This window comes from Rhinolophus sinicus, linkage group LG03 (genome assembly GCF_036562045.2).
Source record: "Rhinolophus sinicus isolate RSC01 linkage group LG03, ASM3656204v1, whole genome shotgun sequence".
Lineage (NCBI taxonomy): Eukaryota > Metazoa > Chordata > Mammalia > Chiroptera > Rhinolophidae > Rhinolophus > Rhinolophus sinicus.
In genome coordinates this window covers 162,849,563-162,870,987 of record NC_133753.1, presented here as the reverse complement: position 1 = coordinate 162,870,987, position 21,425 = coordinate 162,849,563, and the positions used below count along the sequence as shown (strand labels likewise).

At 39.3% G+C, this 21,425-nt stretch overlaps 1 protein-coding gene across 2 annotated transcripts in view; it reads left to right on the top strand.

Annotated features, from left to right (window-relative positions):
• RAB3C (RAB3C, member RAS oncogene family) overlaps positions 1 to 21,425 on the top strand; it is a 224,594-nt gene that overhangs the window by 27,820 nt on the left and 175,349 nt on the right. For both annotated transcript variants that reach the window (XM_019743363.2, XM_019743361.2), the window contains exon 2: positions 1,816 to 2,043. In XM_019743363.2, coding sequence (XP_019598922.1) covers positions 1,816 to 2,043 — 228 coding nt within the window. The remainder of the gene's footprint in view (positions 1 to 1,815; positions 2,044 to 21,425) is intronic.

The window sequence follows — 21,425 nt, the reverse complement described above, 5'->3', positions numbered from 1 at the left end:
TAATCTGACACTATTCAGTTCAGGGGCCAGCTTGAGTCTCTGGAAGGGCAGGGGTAGGATTGCTGTGGGAGAGTGGAGGGAGTAATCCAGGTATGGTGTTTACTTCTTGTCTGGCCTAGGGCCCAGCTGGAGGTCTCAGCTGAGGTTACTGCCTCAAACGCTGGAAACCTGGATATGCTGCTCTCTCGGCAGGAGAGATCAGCTGTGGGACATCAGAGAAGAGCCAACCTCCTGGCTATTGTGATCTCTGTCCTGGGGCCCCCTGCGTCTCCACAGCCATGGATGTGGGCCGCATCTTCACTCTGATTCCTCCCCTTTTCCCCTACTCATCTGGTTTGCCCACCTTCAAGTAATCCTCGTATGAGTCTCTTAGCTGTTCTGTGTGATGAGTCCTTTGATGGGTTATAGATGTTCAATTTGTGGTAAGTTCTGGAGATCTCAAGAAGACTGCCTCGCTGCTGCCATTCTTATGATGTCGCAAGGAACTGAATTTTTAATTTTAATTAAGTATAAATAGGCATATGTGACTAGTGGCTACCTTATTGGGCAGCCCAGTATTTGCCAAAGAATTCATAGCATCAGAAAAGGTGATAAGTAAACGCACTAATCAGTGTGACTCACCATTCTAAATGCCTCATTTCTACATTGAACCAAATGGTACTTAGAAATGATGCAGCATTTTTTTGGTAGATGTTAGGATGATCGTCAAAAGGCAACAAAACAAAACAAAACAAAAAGAAAAAAATCAACATCCTCCTACAGCATTTATAATAATAGAGATTGTTCTCTATGCTATGCTAGGTGCTTTACTTATCTGCTTTACATATCTGCTTTACAGATATATCATCTGTTATTGTCATAAGCATTCCAAGTTATATAATAATTCTTTTTTACATAAGAGAGGAAAGTGAGGTACTCCAATTTAAAATCACCAACTCAAGGTCACACCGCCAGTGGTGGTGGAGCCAAGGTTTGAATCCAGGTAGGGTTCTTCACTGATGAATCGCACAATGAGTATTTCCCACATCACCTTTCAGAGAGCACACACATATTTCCCTAGTCCTCAGTGGGAAATTGGGTGGAGATGACGGACACGAGCCCTGGCACCACACTGCTTGATGTGAAGACTACCTCTAGTCCATGTCACTTGTGTGAAATTGAGCACAGTACTTGATATTGTGAAGCCTTAGTTTTCTCCTTTTGATATGGAAATTACAATGAGATTGACCTCATAGAGTTATTATGAGGGTTAAATAAATTAACAATTCCTGGCACACTGAGCCATAGGTATTTGCCATCATCTTTATTTTTAATTTGAACAAAATTTATGTTCCGATGTTGATATAATGTGATATTAATAGGTGAAAGAGATATGCTTTGGGTGTGCTTCCCTAAAAAGTCAGAGATGGTCTAATAACTCAGATACTTCAGTAAGAAGCACCCTGCTATTCAGACACTTTGGTGTTTCCATCCCCAGGATTATAAAGTTTCAGAGCCCACATGCCCTTGCCAGGTCCTCATATCCTTGCTTTTCATGTTACCCTTATAGATGTCTCCTTTGGTGTCTTTGATTGGTTCTGAATGCTGAGCGGTGACAAACACCAACACAGCTGGAAAGAGCTGTAAGATGTGCTGTTCTTTCTTCCAGTGGGGAATTATTGCCATGGATACCAGCATCAGAGGAAGACCGGGGAGCACTCTCCACTTGTCTCCTGAGTGGTCTGACATCTGTTTCTGGCAAGGCCAATAATGAGCGTGCTGCCAGCTTCATATCAAATGGGAGACTGATCCATACCTCTTTTGTCTTTACCACAGATGGCCTCTGCCCAAGATGCCAGGTATGGCCAGAAAGACTCCTCTGATCAGAACTTTGACTATATGTTCAAATTGCTCATCATTGGCAATAGCAGTGTGGGGAAAACATCTTTCCTGTTCCGTTATGCGGATGACTCCTTTACATCTGCATTTGTCAGCACAGTCGGGATCGATTTCAAAGTAAAAACTGTATTCAAAAATGAAAAGAGAATCAAGCTTCAGATTTGGGTAAGTGACTTTGAACTGACAGTGTTCTTTAGTTCTAGGACATTGAACATATATGTGTGTCTGCCTTGCTTCGTCTCCATGGGGTCCACAAACCTCCATTTCCAGGTTCTTTGCTGTGGAACACTATTTCAAAGACAGCATAGTAATACCTCTTTAAGGTTTGGAAACTGAGTTATGCCTTGTAGTCAAGTGATGCTTAAGGGTCTTCAAAAAAAAAAAAAAAAAAAAAAAAAAAATCTAAGTATCTCTTGCATTGGTGGTAGAAGAAAAACAACTCAGTGAGAAGTCTGGCTCTGCCGTTATGACCTTGAGCAAGTCTGTGAATCCTTCTGTGCCACTTTTCTAATCCACAAAATAGGCAAAGTGGATCTAGACTTTTAGGTCACAGGAAGCAGCCTATTCTGGGCATATTAAAGATGAAGATAGACAACTACATATAGAGAAAGCTTAAGTTTGGTTCCTTCAAAAATCCCCAGATATAACTTTGAACATGGTGTATTTATACTTCACAGAATGTGTGTTCTTAGCTCTAAGTTATGCTTATCCACACAAACAAAACAGAGCAAATGAAATAGAATATTTATTTTAAACAGGGTTTTCCCCCTAGGGCAAAGGTTCTGCAATAAGTTTTGAGACCGTTTTGCTAGCTCTCTGCCTCTCCCCATCCCTTGAAGAAAATCAGAGATTCTGTAACTAGATTGTTGGGGAAAGTTAGAATAGCAAGCGAGAAACAGAAGAAAAATGTATGCGGATAACAGGTTCAAGGTAATTGATGAAGTAACCAAAAAATTGATTACACCAAGAGGTAATTATGTACTAAACATTTTATGTATATGATATAATATATGGTTACAATGGTCGGGCGTTTTTCCAGTTAGTTTCAACCCCCTTTTCCTGCTCATTTGTACCTCTGCCACTCAGATTGATTTGAGCTTTAAACAGGCATTTCCCAAGAGGTGAGTTTTCTACCTTTTTCTGAGACAATTCTGATATCTTCTACTATTTGATGTTGGTGCCATGGTTAATCTGTAGGATCAATGATAAGTCTCCCTCCTCAAATATAGAAAGTTGAAAGACAATTCCCAGAGTAAAGCATTTATTTTTTTTAAATAATAGCCCTTTATTAAAAAAATATTTGTATAAACTGGATGACCTTTGTATACCTTAAAGCTCTTAGGCATAAAATTTAAAGATGCAGATAAATACATAGACAAGTATCCTCTTAGGCAGTTTACAAAAGAGTGTTGTTATTTGACTTAGTCTAACTCTGGAGTCTTCCATGTCTAATTAGAACTCAGGTCAGAACCTGGAAAAATAATTCCAGTCCCCTTTGCTTTATAATTAAGAAGTCTTCTTGAATGTGGTGGTGTTTTTGTGAAGATGGCAATCTTAGAAAACGTATTCTGGGATGTTGATGAAAATGTTTTTGAAAGAGATGGATCATCTCAATGAGTTGAGGCAGGCAGGGGAAGATATGACAAGGAGAAGCAGGATGGTGTGCCTCAGTGTCGGTATGCCTACAGTAATTCTAGGACTTTTTGCTTCATGCTGCAGTGTAACTATACTGGAAAATATTTAGTTATGCACAGTTCTTGTTGTTTAATGACTTCAACAAATCACTTAATTTGGGAATGTATTTGGCACTGATGGTTTGTCATCTCATTGCATTTCAATGACCAATTAACTGTTTTCCCCAGCTTATCATATTGTTATGCACTTATATTAGTGTATAAATAATTTATGAAGAAATCCACAATCATCTTAGCATATACTACAATCTGTTTCTACTCACAACACTTTTGACACCAAATGTGTGGGTTTGGCAGACCAAACCCTTCTTTAATTCTCTGCAGACACCGACTGGCCTAATTCAGTTCTGACATTACCTGGAGTTAGCAAAGACTCCACAGGTAAGAGCTCAATTCCACAGACTGCCCACCACCACCCCCTTCACTTCAGAGACCAACTGCAATCCTGGGCCAACAGTATTTCTGAACTACAGGCTATAAGTTGGGGGTTCCCATAACCCCACACTTCAGGGTTGATAATTTGCTAGAACAACTCACAAAACTCAGGGAAACAATTTACTATTATTGGTTTATTTTAAAGGATACAACTCAGAAACAGCCAAATAGAAAAGCCTAGGGCAAAGGATGGGGGCAGGCATGTGTAGATGCAGCTTCCATGTCCTCACTGAGGGTATCACCAACCCAGATGCTCTCTGAACCTCATCCTTCAGGATTTTTATGGAGCTTCCATTTTGAAGTCTTGTTGATTAAATCATTGGCCATTGGTGATTAACCTGATGGTCATGACCTCTCTCTCCTGGCGTCCGAGGGGTGGGGCTAAAAGTTCTAACCCTTTGATCATATGGTTTGTTCAACCAGCCCCCAAGCTGAAGCTATCTAGGGGTCCACCGGGAGTCACCTCATTAGCGTAAACTCTGGTAAATTCTGGTATGGTTGAAAGGGATTTGTTATGAATCACAAAAGATGCTCCTTTCACCCCTATCATCAAGAGATTCCAAGGCTTTTACAAGACCTGTGTCTGGAACCCTGAGGAAAACCAAATATGTGTTTTTTTCTAACATCACAATATCCCAATCTATTATATATTTCAAAGGAAGAGAAGCAAAATGGTTTCATAGTAATGAAAACCATCCTGGATTAGTCAGGTACATTATTATCTTTACCAAGGCAGGCTACAGGTATTAACATGATTGCATCCCTCTACTAATTTTAAACTGCCCACAAATTGAACTGTTTCCAGGTTAGGAAGCCAAGATATAGAGAGGTCAAGTGATTTGACCTTACCTTACAGTTAGTGACAGAGCAGAGTTGAAAATCCAGATCTCTGGCTGGCTGGGCCAGTCTGATTGCTGCTATACCAAGTTCAATCTCAAGGTAAGTGCTGTGTTATGGCAATTGTGATAAATCTCATAACTGGTTGCCAATGGAATCCAGCAGTTATAGGAGCATCAAACCTGTCTATATTTCAAATAGTATTTTTTAAAACGTCAGGAGGGAAGAGCCTGAGTGGGAAAATTCCCATTTTTCTACTTGATGGTTTGATTTCTTCATGTGCTTCATAGGGGTTTTCTGAGTGCACAAACTGGATTACTGGATTTTCAGCAGTCCACATTCAAATAAACCATTTTAAATGGTTACTAGAAACAGTGCCACTTATGAACCTATTCATTGCTGTGGAAGTTCATTACTGCCTGAGAATAAACTTGTTTAGAGAAATATTATTGTTCATTTGTACATAGTTACAAGTTCGGTATTTCAAGAGCATATTTATGAATCCCTCTGTCCTTCGTTATGTTAGCATTTTTTATTGCACTTTCATTTTATTATTTATATGATTCTCAAATCAAAATTTTTCAAAATTTTAGAGATAACATGTATTCAGGCTGGTTCTTTTGTTTTGTGTCTCTTTAATGATGTTATGAATATATTGGAAATAAATTTAGTATGGTTTTCACTTTAATTACAGAAAAGTATTTAATAGGTGGGGATCTATAATATTTTGCTTGTAATTTAAAAAGGAGTTTAGCTTTGAGAAAGGCTATGTAGAGTATATTTCTTCCCAGTGAGAAGATTGAAAGTAATACAGTGTCCATTACTAAGATGATCTCTTTTCTCAGTATTTTCAGTATCTAGATTCTACTATACGAATATTGAGCAATCTGCAAAGTAAAGACTGCTGGTAATTATTGAAATTAGACTGTGTAGCTAGCCAGACTAGACAGTGGTTCCCCTAAATAAATGGTAACTTCCTTTGCTTAAAGACAGCACATGGGTCTCCTTTTTCAGTTGGTCCTACATTGTGCAAGTCTAAAAATCATGGTTGATTCTAATTAATGGAAGATTTAGCTTGAAAAATCCATAGCTTAATTAGAGAATATAAGTTTACAGTGGACCAGGGGCAAGTAAGCAGAGGGATTACTGTTTCCTTAAGAATTATAACGAACATTTTTATCATTTTTGCATTCTCTTTTTCCACCTTTACCCTCACTACTCGCTGTCTTTCCTCTCCGTCCTTACCTCTTTCCCCTTCTCCTTCTGTTCTTTATTTTTGAGCTCTGGCAAGGCTGAGTTAATAGGAAACCCATCCTCACATGTTTAGAAGCCAGGGCTGCCACATACAGATGCACACATTCTGCACTGGACAACGGCACCAGCCAAGGGGTCAAGTGGGGTTGCTCTCCAGCCAGAGCGCCACCGGCTGAGCTGAGCTTGGCTCCAGGAGGGGGTACCTTTGCCTTTTCACAAAGGTGTCATCCTTCTGGTCCATATGCAGCCAAAGGAGATTCTGATTCCCACACGGCAACCATACTCACAGTCAGGAATTATGTCACAATCTAATGCAGTAGATGCTTGAGTAAACCGGGAGGAATCAAGCCCCGCTTCCCTAGTCATGGCCTAAAGGAAGAGGGTGTTTGAAAATATAGGTTTTATTATTATTATTTAGGTATGGCAAAGCCAGCAGATCAGGAGGCAGCTGCTGTTGAAAAGATCATTTGTATATTCACAGATCCCTAGAGAGGGCACATGGGCTTGGGGAGGGGTGGCATTGGGAATGAAGGGAATCACTGGGGTGGGTCAGGAGACAGAGGGAGAGACGGGGGAGCTGTGACGAGAGCCTCTACTGTGGTTTCCACAGAAGGAATAGGTGAGTCAGAGTGAGCAGGCTTAAGATCAGCTAATTTGATTAATTTCAGCAGGTCCTAGGGTATAGAGGCTGTCCTTAATTGTCTGGTACCTGGCCTAGGGATGATGAGGGCAGGTGGATAGTGGCCCAGAGTGTGAGAACCCAACAAGGGAGGTGATTTAAGGGTTTGATCTCTGGATAGTTTGGTTTGCATTTGAAAAGTGAGCTCCAGTGGGTTGTGTACTATCTCTAGGAATTGGCTAACTCTGAGAAGGGGCCAGATGTCAAAACTATCAGAATACAGAAAATAAAAGACATGCTTAATACAGAAGGCAGGTTCTTAGAGCCCCCAGGGGTGGCTGCTGTCATTGATTCCACTCCAACAAATCCTTGCGATTTCAACCACTCTTACCACAGGTTCAGTGCATTTCTGGGTCTCAGAATATTGGATCAGGAAACAAGCTTATAGATTTTCTGGCCCAACTCCTCATTTGATGATACCACCGATAATAGCATAATTTATTGTTCTCAGCGTTGACCTATAAAGTAAGCACTTTATATTTATATGCATTTTAGAATTTATTTTTTGCAACAACCCCATGAGGTAAAGTGGTATTATGAGCTCCATTTCGTGAGGAAACAAGAGAATCAGAAAAATAAAGGGATTTGCTCAAGGTCACAGCTAGAATATGTCAGAGGCAGGTTCTAACCAGAGCACTGAATCCAAAGCCTGCACTTGACCACATGGTATAAATTAGGTCTCAGGAGGCCAAGTGATTTGTCTGAGACCTTCCGGGGATCTGATCTGAAATCCTACATATCTTAATACCTATCAAGTGTTTTTTCCACTCTAAGTTATTTCTCGATATCTTTTCATATTCCTTTATTACGTGTTCCAAGAAGTGATTTATAGTCACAAAATAAGTTGTTCTGTTTGAAACTTACTCTCTGCCAACATGAGTGGGTTGTGTATTATCTGTTTTGTGTTTAAAACACACAGATATGCACAGTAGGAAGGACTGAAACACGTTCATTGCTACACATTTCGGAATGCCTGTTTCCAATGCTGGGGACTGTGCATGTAAAGAATAGAGTATGTGGAGGGAAGAAGTTGAGTAAAATGGAATGAATACCTGCAGGAAAATACTTCTGCCTGAAAAAACAAAAACAAAACAAAAGAACAAACTTCTGTCTGTAATCTCTTCATTTGGTGCACAGCCACAGGGGAAGGGAAGCGTATTTCTGTTAGACGATCAAGGAGGGTTTATATAAGGCCTAGTAACCCTGCACACTTATTTTAAGACGGTGTTCAAACCCTCCAGTTTGTCTATAAGGAACTGACATTTTCTGCTCAGGCGAGCTCCTTAAGAGAACATCTGAAGCTGGTGACAGCTGCCAAGACCATTCCTGGTGCTGTCATTTGTGTGCCCTTACCCGCTGCTGCCCCATCACATTTCTTCTAACTTTGCATCTGCTTTTCCTGAGAGATTGAGAAAGGCAAGATTTAGTTTCACTCCTGAGAGGAAGCTGATACTGTGTGTGAAATGTCAAGATGCATGAAAACATTCACTCTGTCAGACAGCTGGAAGTGGCAACTCCCTCATCCCACTGTGTTGAAACCACTCTTCTCAGCATTGACAAAATTTGAGGGATGGTAAAGACTTTGTTCCTGGCCTGACAGAGCTTACCAGCTCTGTGGGCAGAGAGGAAAACAAACATGGGAGAAAGCATCACCTCGTGGATTAGTAAGTGTGTGACCAAGGGGCAGCTTTTATGCCTCTGACATATCCTAGCTGTGACCTTGAGCAAATCCATTTATTTTTCTGATTCTCTGTTTCCTCACAAAATGGAGCTCATAATACCACTTTACCTCATGGGGTTGTTGCAAAAAATAAATTCTAAAATGCATATAAATATAAAGTGCTTACTTTATGGGGATTTCCCCTGCTTGTCCCTTGGGACTGAGGGACACATGCGGCTGATGAGAAGCAGTTACAACTAGTGCAGAACATACAGTGGGAGCAGGCAGGCAAAGTGGATCCAGACTGTGGGCTGGAGAAGGGGCATGTGGCAGGAGGCTGGGTTCCTGGGGGCAAATGTGACTTAACCTCTCTAAGCATCAGTTATCTGACCTTGAAAATAGAGAGGTGGACTCAGCTGAAACAAAAACAGTGTGGACATTCAGTGATCTCTAATGTGCCACGTACAGTTGTAAGTATTTATAAGTATTAAGTCATGTAATCCTCATAAAAACCGATGAGATAATTGCTATCCTTGTCTTCAGTTTACAGATGAGGAAACTGAGGCACAGAGAGTGTGAATAATTTTCCCAATGTCACCTAGTTAACAAGTAGTTATGTAACAGAGCTGAGTGTCAGCCCCACCTAGTTTTGGAGTCTTTTCTCTAACCCATTCTGCTACGTCCTTTCTTTGTAAGTGCCACTTGTGAGTAATTGCTCTGGACCAGCCACTGAGCATAATTTATTTTTAGAACTTACAACTACCGTGAAACATTGGTATTAATATGGCTCTTTTTAACAATATGAGGAAACCAAGACTCAGAGAGATTAAATAATTTCCTGATCACATAGCTCTTCTACTGCTCTTAAAATAACTTTGAACTTTAAAACTCTCTAATAGAAAAAAAATATCAGGAAGTAGCCAACAATCAATGGAGATTCCCCCGAGCCCCCTAGAAATGTATTATGATACTATATCCCATCCAGATTGGTTCATCTTGTGATCTTCCAACAGGGAGCTCTTGCCTGACCTCTGCTCTCAAACCTTCTGTCTTCGGCTGTCTTTGGTTGCACAGAATGGAAATTCTTAGTGAAGCTCCAGATAATTATATGTTGAAACAGCCAAAAAATGAAACAAATGAAATATTTTAATTACAATCTTTTTAGCGTGTGTTGCACATTTACTTCGCTTAGGGGGACATAAATTATGAACATGAATGGTAAGCCATCTTGTCTTGGACTTTCAAGATTATGAGTCCCTCAGAGACGACCACTCCTCTGTTCACAGTGTATGACATTTTCTGTAGTCTTAGGTCTCTAAATCTATTTTTTTCTTTCTTCAGTATTACTCTCTCCCCCTACATGTTTCTAGTTGTGTTCCTCTCTCATTCCAGTTTTTTACTTCTGTTATACTGTTTTGTAAATGAAGTTCACTATCATTAGCTGAATTAGAAGAAAAATGGCTCAGAGTGAGAGTAAGAGAATCTTTTTATTAACATGCACAAACTTTGGTGTATAGGTGTAGAAAGTCTAATTCAACTCCACAGAAGCCTCCCTTTGCTGGTGTATTGTTATCTCCCTATATTTATCAACTAACATGTTAAATCTGCTTGAACACATTGGTGTTAGTTTGACTGTAGGCCAATTCTAGACTTGGATCTATGTTTCCCTATGATAACAATATTACATTGGGGTGTTGTGATTAAAACGGGCTCCAAATCCAGGCTTTCTTCAAATCTTGTTTCTAAGACTTACGGGTGTTGTGACCTTGGGCAAGTTAGTTAACTTCTCTGTGCCTCAGGTTTTCCATCTGTAAACTGGGGATAATAATACTTCACTTGTAGTCTTCTTGAAAATATTTATAAAGTTCTTAGCATTGTACCTGACACGTAGTATGTGCTCAATAAATAAGTCATTTTTTATTTCTCTCAACCTGCTACATTCCAATGATATTGACCTCATCTATCTAACTCCATACTTTGGAACTACAAAGAGACTTTCTGGGCCATAAGTTGCCAGTTCTGATGTAGGCAGACATTGTTATGAAGTCAGCTCTGGTCTCCTGACATAACAGTGAAATATATAAGCCTATTGACAAGGCTTATATTCTGGACATATATTCTGGACATATAAGCATATTCTGGACACCTGGGTTCCTCTCTAGCAAATTGGACACCAACTGCTAGCAAATTTTAATATGCCCAAGCACAGTCAGTTTGTTTTTGAGGTCTTTTGTTTTAGAGCCATCTGTGCATTTAGAGAGTCATCAACTGTACAGAGAAGGCAAACCCGTACAGCTTGTTTATCAAGTGCTCATAAAATTGATGTCCTGCACTATAACAAAACAATTATGTATCATTGGATCCATGAAGAGCTGTTATGAAAAAACTGGGATATAATTTCCTCAGGATATTGCCTAGTGCTACTGGCAGCTTCTGATCTAAGATGTGTCTGTGTCTGGATCACCACGTCATTCTTGTTATTTTTGTATTGATTTGTCTAAAGTGATACTGAACTGACAAGTTGGTCTGGCATTATATAAACACAGCTTAAGTCTGGGTACAAATGAAGCATTAAATACTCCACATTTATTTCTCAAGTCAGATCTCAGGAAAAAGCACAGTATTTCTCAAGCTGGGTAGCATTTATTGTTGAAGTGAGGAATGTTCTTTGTTTCCCTCCCCCCCGTTTTGCTCTCAGAACATTAATTTTGCTAGTTCTGCGGATTGCCACAGGAGCAACTCAGCCAGTAGATAAAAGGAACGGTGAGCATCGGTTGATGCAAATCTCTTACTCTACCCGCTGATGGATAGTGAAGAAACCTTTAAGAAGTTTACAGTGTTTGAAAACAACTTGAACAATTTTAGAATGTCTATAAAGCATTTTGTGCCAAACTATAGAGTACAAACTAAAAAATAAAAGTCCAGAGGAGACATAAAATTGAAAAGAATTGAAATTGGTGAAAGTATCAACAGGATTCTGGGGAGAAACACACCGGATAATTTAGGAGAGTTTAATGATTTTAGAAAGGTATGTACAGCGTTCCGGGAAGCAAAGGGGTGGTGCAGACCACAGAGCCATTACCACCTCTTGGACTGAAGCGAATAGGGACCAAGGGAGAGCTATGGCTGGAGAAGTAGGAGGGGGCTGTGGATTGGAGTCTTCGATTTTTAGAAGAACACAGCCTCTGCCAATCAATGGCTCAGCAAGGAAGGGGCAAAGGGAAGAAATGCCCTGACTTCTCATTCCTCCTGCCCTTGACCCTTTAACTGTACCTCTCATTGGCTGAGCCCACCTCTCCTGGGTAGCCTGTGTTAGCAGTGTCAGGGAGCTCTGTCTTTGCAGTTCATAGAAGTCAGCCCCCTGGAGCACGGAGTAGCATGGGTTTGGGTAGAGAGGGGGTCTGGAAAGCCAAAGGCACACATCCAGCACCATGAAGAAGGTAGCTTTTGGATTGAAATTTTCTAGATAAAACATTTTGATTATCAAATAAGAAGGCATAGAGCTCAAGTACACATTTTAGGGAATTTGAATCATACATATTATATGGCATTGTCTTCATGTAGCCATGCCTCTGATAATTTGAATGACACAGGACATTTCACAACTTATTTTGTCCACATGGCCCTCTCTAACTGTTGCAATGGACAATCATTGGATAATTCTATCGAAGGCTCAAAATATTGCTAATGAGTTGACACTTGGAACACTTGTACACATATAGGGCCATTCATGTCTACTTCATAAGGAAATAAATTAATTTTTCACTCAAAATTGGGTGAGTGTATGCAACAAATGTGGAAATAAATGACGAACAATGAAATGAGAAAAGCAAAGGCAGTTAATGCTGAGCTTGATAAGGGAGTCAGCCACCATCACTTGTATTTTAGCAGAGAATGACAGGCAGGCAGAAGAGCAGGAAAGCTTTCTAGTGGAGGAAAGGGAAGGCTTCAGGTATGTTCTGATTGGATGCTGCTGAAAAGGGAAGCTGTAGGCAGGCTGACTAGAAGGCGGGCATCCTTTGTGATCAGGTAGGGGTGCAGAGTTGGCTTTCTCCTGTTGGTCCTGAGTTGAAGGGGGGACACAAATTAGGGGAAACTGTCATTTATTAATCAAGTCCTGACCCTTTTGGCCAATTGTAACAAAAATTATTTAGCTTCCTGGATTGTCACTAGAGATAGCAATCTGGCTTCCTACAAGTCTGACTTATAGCTGGCTGGCGTCCTGGGTTGTTGATTAGAGATTGGGGGTTGGTTTCCTGGGCAGGTTGGTGCAGGCTGTAGGTTAAAGTTCTGTTTTTATGCATGGCCTGTCCATTGTCCTTTTGTGTATTGAGTCTCACAGATAAGCCAAATCCAAGGCCAGCTTAATAAGAACAGTGAGAGAGGCAGCCCAAGAAGAAATCATGGGTTTTGGTGTCTGATGGTTTAATTCTGGGCAAATTATTTAACTCTGTTATGTCTTGGTTTCATTTTCTATAAAATAAGGATAATGTTTGCCTTGTAGCTTTGAAAAATAACATAATATGTATAATGTGCCACACATAGTGTTCTCATGTATTTTGTTCTCATGTATGCGCTTAAAAATTAATACGTACAGCAAAGAGCGTGTACTGTATTGGAAATTTTTTAAAAATTAAATATTATTAATTTATTTAAAAACAATAAGTACCTTACCTGTAAATCGGGATAACATACAGAAGCCCCTTGATAGGGTTACATCCCAATTCTCTCATTATAAGCTGAAAATATTGTAAATGGAAATGAACTTAATACACCTAACTTACTGAACATCATAGCTTAGCCCAGCCCACCTTAAATGTGCTCAGAACGCAATATTAAAAAAAAAAAAATGCTGGCAACACAGTACACCATAGAGTATCTATGGGTTGTTTATCCCTGTCATTACGTGGCTGACTGGGAGCTACAGCTCACTGCCACTGCCCAGCATGGAGAGAGGATCCTACCTCCGGTCACTAGCCTTGGACCTGAGCAAAATTCGAAATAACACGGTTTCTACTGAATGCGGATCACTTTCTTACCATTGTAAGGCTGAAAATCTTAAGTTGAATCATCATAAGTTGGGGACCTTCTGTACCTTTAACGAAAAATAACTACATTTTTAAAAACAAAAATACTGGGAAGAGTGATATTGATTTATATTTTTACAAATCTCTTTAATGTTTGGCTTAATAGAGGACAGCTGGATTTTCATATCTACTTCCTCATTCCACCTGTTGCTATATCACATGTCATGTAACCTCTGGACGTCTCCTGTGAGAAAATGAGAATGAAAAAGGCAAATAACAACTTAGTATTATTTTTAAAGCAATTTTGACCTCATAGACCTGAAAGGGGTTGGGGGCCTTTCTGAGTACTACTGCTCTAGACCTCAAATGCATTATTGATGTCAGCAGAAGCTGAAGCACTGTTGACACACATCTGAAAGGGGCACATCTTTACAGAGAGGTACTGGCTTATACTCCCATATGCTGGCAGGTAAAGGAAAGGAAATCTGAGAATAGGTGGCTTTTCTGGAAGCCAGGTTTGAGGCTTACAGCAGAGCGCAAGGCTTTGCAAATAGAGGCTGAACCAGAAGGAACTTTTTATTTTCCAGCAGTATATGAATGAGAGAATGAGTCGATGAAAGCACAAACACACACTTTTTATACCTAGCTATTATGAACTATATGGCAACAGTAAGTGCAAAGGGCTAGAAAGTAGGTCCTGGCCCAAATGTGGCTCATTGGAGCAAGAGTGTCCCTCAATTCTGGGAAAGAAGGCAGGAGAGAAGTGTGATAAATCCTCCCCCCAAACCCTACTTAGTTTACAAACTGGGCAACTGAGTGGAGAAGCCTTTTGACTGCCTGGCAAAATTCTCTGCGGAGCATTGATGGAGAATAAGCTCCTCAATTCTGAACTCCTAGTCTTTCAAAGTTTATAGGAGCTAAATGTTAATTTACGTTAAGTTCTGTGTGACTTGTAGACAAAGTCTCAAATACCCTAAGGGTATTTGGATTTTAAAACAGTAGCTTGTTAACTGAAAGAATGAAGGAGCTTTCAGCAGCGAGTGTCAGGGCGGGGTCCCCTTTCCTGAACCCTTCAACTTAGACCACCTCTGTAAAAGGCTGAGCCAGACTCGTAAGGCACAGAATGGGCTGATATAAATCATTTCATTTTATTTTAGCCAGTAGATCTGTTTTCCTCTGTTCAGAAAAAATGTAGTAGTTTTTCGTTTGTTTTTTTTTTTTCTTCCAAATTTTGCAAAGCAATTAACCTCTGGGTCAAGAAAAGCTCAGAAAATGTCATCTTTACCACTTAATTCTTCACTTTTTTTTTTTTTTTTATCAATTGGAAACAAGAGAGTGAGAATTGAAAGTGTTTTTCTCACTTTGCTCTAAGGCTAGCTTCTGCGAATGCTGTAATGAGGTCTGTAGGTTTGGTTTTGAGAGTGAAATTCTAAATTGCGTTTTGTAATAACATCACTCCTGAGGACTGAAAGCAGAAGTGAAAGGATGGCGGCTCCTTATTCAGCGATTGGTGAAAATCGAGACCCACTGAGACCTTTTTGTCTGGCCTTGTTGATGATGCCTATTCAAGCAACATAAAAGCAGTTCTGCAGTTGGGAGGCACTCCAGTTTGCAGATGGGCTAATCTCAGAAAGTGGGAGACATTCACACAGGAAGGTAACCAAAGAAGGCTGTATGCAGCAGGGTCCCCGGTGAACCGTTTCCTTCTGCTGGGCTTTATCAGCACCACTGTTTCCCAGAAGAGTGTCTAGTCCATGATTTTAGCCCAGAAACCAAGGTCTCTACGGAGAGATCATCTTCAGAGTGTGGTCCCAGAGTAGACTCTTGTCATCATCTTTGGAGAATTTTTTTTTAAAATACGAATTTTGAATCTCATCCCAGGCCCACTGAATCAGAGTCTCTCTGAGTAGAACCAGAGGATCTGGATTACTAACAAGCTTTCCAGAAGAGTCTGATGCAAGAGTTGCTGTTCTAAGGAACAAGTCCCAAGTGGCCTAAAGTACCTTCTGTCATATGGTATCTGCTCAGGCCGAGCTGAAAGGAGGTTTACTTTAGTGTATTTAGATGAAGAATAGCTCTATGGCAGGGTGGACTTAAATACTCTTCTTGGATTCCCTCCTGATTTCTGAAGTCAGAGAACAGTTTAGGGTGACCCGAATGTGGCTTCCAGCAGCAAGCCTATCCTTTAGCGTAGCTGAGGACAGAGGCTATATGTGCCTGAAAGAAGAGCATCAAAGCTTTGGGGCCTCCAGCATCCTCCATCTGACAGTGGAACTACCTGCTCCTCATCCCCTTCTCCTCTTTCCCTACCTGACTGCCATCCTTCCTCACTTCAAGACTTAAATACAGTCCCACTTCCCACTGGTTGTAACTTTGCTCTTTATTACTTCCTTCTTTTCTTATTCACTGCATTCTTAGATATTGAGGCCTAGCTGCATTGCCCTCCATTCCCCTTTAAGTCAGTTTTTCTTTCTCTTAATTTGTCATGAACTAAATGGAGACATTTCCAGTACTCTAGCAAAGAGAGGGCGGTTTCTTCAAATCCTTTAGCATATGTCACGGCGATTTTCAATTTTGTTGTTGTTGTTGTTGTTGTTTAAGTTATGGAGTAATTCTTCAAAGGAAGGCATATGCAAAATTCCAGTGACTAGAGGAAACTGGCCTGTTTTAAACAGATTTGGGAGCCCAGAATCTCATTTCCAACTTCCCCACTTTTTACTGGGAAAGCTTAGCGTGGAAAACCACTGCTCTGTAATATCTTTTAGAATGGGGGCTGGGGAACACACAGCCATGACTTTTGCTGATTCCATCCATGAGACAACCCCGGGGGAAATGTCAGCTCTTATGGAAAGAGTTCTGGGTCTCTTAAAAGTAGGCAATGGGAAGGAAAGTGGGGAGACATCTTACCACAGGGAAATCTGCCAGGACCCTAAACTTCTAGCTTGTATATTTGCATGAAGAAGATTTAATAGTACAAGGAAAAACATTGAAATCAAACGATCTTTCCAGATAGAGAAGAACAAATCAAGATGAGAGAAAGAGATAAAACTTTCCATATTTGATTAAAAGTTATATTATTAACTGATATTTACATGAACAATCTGTCATTTGACTTTTGATTTTCATTTTCTTCCACTAAAGTATGAGTTCCTATGGCTTCATGGGCTGTGCATTATTCAACGTAGGAGCCTCAGCACCTGTAATGGCTGACCCACGGGAGATCTCAGTACCCAAGAAGGAGTGGGTTTATGTTTAGCAGAGGTATGGTGATGCTAATTTGCTCAATGGGTATTTGGTTGTTTATTTGGTCCTAAATTTTATTCGACATATTTCCAGTTCTCATCATCTTCACCATTCTTCCTTCCCATTATATCAGTTGTTCAGGTTGAGGGATATTTATTCATACCTTTAAAAAGTTGGAGGAAATATTATACAGGAAAGAAGACCATCTAGACGATCTCGGCTTCCCAGGAGCCAGCATGGTATTCTGATTTGGAGCACGGGCCCTGATGCCTGGGTTCAAATCCTGACTACTGGCTTTCTAACTCTTCCCAGCCCCAGTTTCTTCACCTGTCAATGAGCACAATTAGAATATCTACCTCATCATATGGTTATGAATAATAATGAACATGTACATCACTTAATGTAGCACCTTGTAGAGAGTAAGACTCAATAACAGTTAGTTTTGGTTACTATTTGTGGCTTAGACCAAGTTAAAAAGCTCAACATCCAATGTCAGGAAGTTGTGCTTTGTCATTTTGAGACTTTGCCCTGTTGATATAAGATTACCAAGCCAGAATGCCTCACTATCACAACTTAGGAGCATACCTCTCTGACACCTTACCTGAGACAAGCTGGAAGTTCTGAAAGATGCCAGGGGCTGTTCCAAATTGTATAAACCTGAGGCTTCCCAAAACCTGGGTCCACCTCTGTTTAGACTTCCTTTCCAAGACAGAAGGGAGAAACTCAAAGCAGTGTAGTAACAATTTATTGGAGGTTGATCCTCATTGCAGAAGGAATAGTAATTGAAGATCAAGACTTGCTGTTGGACCAAAATATCAGAGATAGGAAAGGACAGACCTTATGCAAAAGAACAAAACTGATGAGTAAAAGTGCATTGTTGAATTGAGTTCAATTCCATTTGGTTGCCCACAGTAAGGAAGGGTGTTCGATGTAACAAAGGTATGTTTGGTATGAGTTGAATGGATAAGACATCTGAGCCATCTATCTTGGAAACATGATGTTGGAATACTAATGTGTATGTAAAGGTGATCAACTCTTCACTATTTTCCCTGAAGACGGAATAAGAAGAGTGTTTCTAGAATGGCGAAATGAAAAGCTTATTGTCAGATGCATAAGGAAGAATGTTTTATTTTGTCATGCATTGGATCTTATAAATGGAGAGGTTGCAGTCCATCTTTAACCAAAACTTTCCAAATGAATACATCTTAAACCAGTGTGCAACAGTTTAAAGAAAGCCAAGTAGTGAATTAATGATTTATAAAGGCTGCTTCTGCCTCCATGGCTCCAGAAAAGCTTTTTCTTTTTCTTTTCTGAAAGTAGTGTCATCTGGCAAGCAAAATAGATCTCTGCATTTAGAGGAATAATTTCATAGAATTGGGTATTTTAAAGCCAGACCCAAAATTGTCATCCTAGAAATTAAAGTTAGACTAATTGCATCTGTACCTGGCTAGTACAGGGCTTGTCGGGACCAGGGTTTGTACATCCCCAGATTCTCCCTGACTTCCTCCCCTAGCCCCTGAAGCTGCACCTTAGAGCATACTTTACCTATGAATGACTGTTTCCTAGCTTTTACTTCCTCTCCTAACACAGAAAGGAAAATGAAATAACCCTTCTTTTCTAGTTCACTAAGGCAGTCTGTGATCACAGCATAGCAAACAGGGAGCTCAGGAGAGTGGAGGTCACTAGACGGTGGGCCATGTGTGGGGTTTGGTAGTGGGGCAGCAGAAAATAATAGGAAGGGATATGTTACCTTTATGGTAATGTGTTATTTAATTCTGGTTATCTAATTTATATTTGCATCTTGGGAATGAATTAAAAGAAAGCATTTGAAGTCTCTGAGTATATGAAAAAGAAAATGTCAAATTTGGAAAGTTAGAGAGAGACCACAGAGCATATAGCATTATATTAATCACGTTTTGACTCGTAGCTCCTGTAGTTCTCAAACCTGCAGACTTGGGATAGCTGAAATAATTATTTGTTATTTTGGCTCCATCCCCTACTTTGAGACCAGTCCTTCTTGGATGAAGGCAATATATGAAATCCAAACATATTTGTTTACCTGCTCAGTTTCAAATAGATCTTCTACCTGGTCTTTTTGGAATCCCAATTTCTTAGAAATTGAAAATCTCTGTGTTCCTTTATCCTCCATTTGGTTTTCTATTAATAGTAGGTGATTTCCTGCCTCGATCTCCTTACCTAGCATCTTGGGGCCTTTTAAAAACTGCATTCCTGCTCCTGAATGCTAATGTCTGTATATAGTTTGGATTCTGAACACGTGTCCATCATACCCTGACTTTGTCCTGTATTTTGACGCACACCCTTGTGTGTATGCCTCTTGATTAACTCACATTGCTTTTGCACTCTTGTTCCTTTACTTACTTTTGTCTCACCTTATGGCCCTGCCTACACTCCTGCTCTTGAGGTTACTGATTTGACTCCCTATGTTCCAATTTACTATTTGGACTCCATATTCGGCAAATGCTCCCTCCAGTCTATTTTCAGCCATGCAAAGATCATTTTGTCAGCTTCCTCTAATGAGGAAAGAGCAAACAAAGAGCAAAACTGTGCCTGACCAGGATGACAAAGAATCACTCACAAAGTGGTGAATCACACTCTTTGGAATTATCTCCTTTTCAATTCCCAGGAAAACAGTGTTGCCAGGAGAAGGTAATGACAGACCACCAAAAAGAAAGAGCATATGAGAATTTCAACCTTCTTATTTTTGATTATGTCAGAGCTATGGTCTCAATGTTATTACCTTTGTATAATTTTTGTATATTCAATAGATTACTATGAAATGGGGGAAAAAATGCCTTATACAGGGCATATGGTAATCACAAGTATGATTAGGTAAGAAATTTTTGACAATAGATCAGGTTACTTTTTTTTGTCAAAATTGTAGTTTGTGGACAGTACCTGTAGAAAGAGTTGGGCACGTGGAGAAAGGATTATCATTGGATTTCTTTTATTCAAAGTATAATTGTTCCATATTTACTTTATAGTTTGAGTGGATTTTAATACTTCTCTTGCATTTCCCCACTCATGATGTTTCCGTACACACAGAAGTACTGTATTTAGAAAGCCAAAAGGTTTAATACTCTCTTAATAGTTTTTCTGATTTCTAGGACTCAGGAAGGAAAACAAAACAAACCACATGTCTAACATCCCAGCTACATTCCATAATTCTGTACCTGCTTTTCTTTCTCTTCATCTCTACTTCTCTTTTTCTCTTTCCCTTTTTCTCTCCTGCATCTCTCTAAATGATTAGACATTCATTATCCTTGTATATTCTAGTGCTAGAACTATAAAAGATCTAGGATTTCTATCCCTGACACCTACAAATTCTTTCTGGAATTTTCCTATAAAAACTTACTTAACTGATGAAAAATAGGCATAAGTTTAGGGTAATTCTTTAAATGTTGGATATAGCATGAACATATTTCTTTAAAACATAAAAATTTTAAAAAATTAAAAAGAAGATAAAAATTCCTAAAACAAAAGGAGGGAAGATAGAAAAAGTAGTTGGAGTCACTCACTCAATGCTTAGTCATTATTAATTTTAACACTGAAGTAGATATTTTAAAAATAATGTTTTGATTAGTATTCTAGAAGTGCATATGTGCATTGTAGAAAATGTACAAATACAGAAATGTAGAAAGGTAATCACAAGAACATGTTACTACACAAAGCTAATCATTAATAGTTTGATGTATAGCTTTTCAATTATTTTCTATATGTGTATTCTATATTTAAAAAAACACAATACATATAATATCTCCAACTGTGTTTTCACTTACCCTGTTTCCCCGAAAATAAGACCTAGCCGGACCATCAGCTCTAATGTCTTTTGGAGCAAATTAATATAAGACCCAGTCTTATTTTACTATAAGACCCAGTATAATATAATATAATACCGGGTCTTATATTATTTTTTGCTCCAAAAGACGCATTAGAGCTGATGGTCCGGCTAGATCTTATTTTTGGGGAAACATGGTATATGTTGTGGACTTTTCCTAAAATATTTAAATATACTTTGAATTTTAAGTAGCAACATAGGGATAACTTATTTAACCAATCCCTTATTGCTAATTTTTCTTTTTCTTTTGATTTTTCTTTTTTGCCATTATAAATAATGTGAATTCTCATTGATTCTCCTTTCCTGCATTTATCTCTTTGTGTGGGTGGATAAATCTTAGGAAAAATAATTTTTCAGTTTTTAAATTTATGCTGCCAAGTTGATGTCCAGAGTGCTATGATTTTGCATTCATACCATCAGCTGGGCATGAGATGCCTATTTCATTGAACCCTGCAATATTTGGCATGATCATTCTTTTGATTGCTAATTATAAATTTATTGTATTTTGACTTTCATCTTTTGTAGTGACTTTTTCAAATGTTTATTTTCCATTTACATTTTTTCCTTATCTAAGTTACTAATGTTGTACTGTATATTTATTCTCATTGATGTATGACATTTTTTTCCCCCTGAAAATAAGCTTGTTTTTCGTGCCCCCCAAAAGGTTTTTCTCCAACTGTTTGCCTTTAATTTTTGTCTGTAGCATGTTTTGAACATATTTTTTTCCTTTCATTTTTATGGAGTCATATTTATTTCCTTTAAAATAGTGTTTCATAAGACAGGCTATACTCACGTCAAAATCATCACACAATAATAAACATGTCCTTTTTCTGTTTATGGAATTATAGCCCACTTTACCACT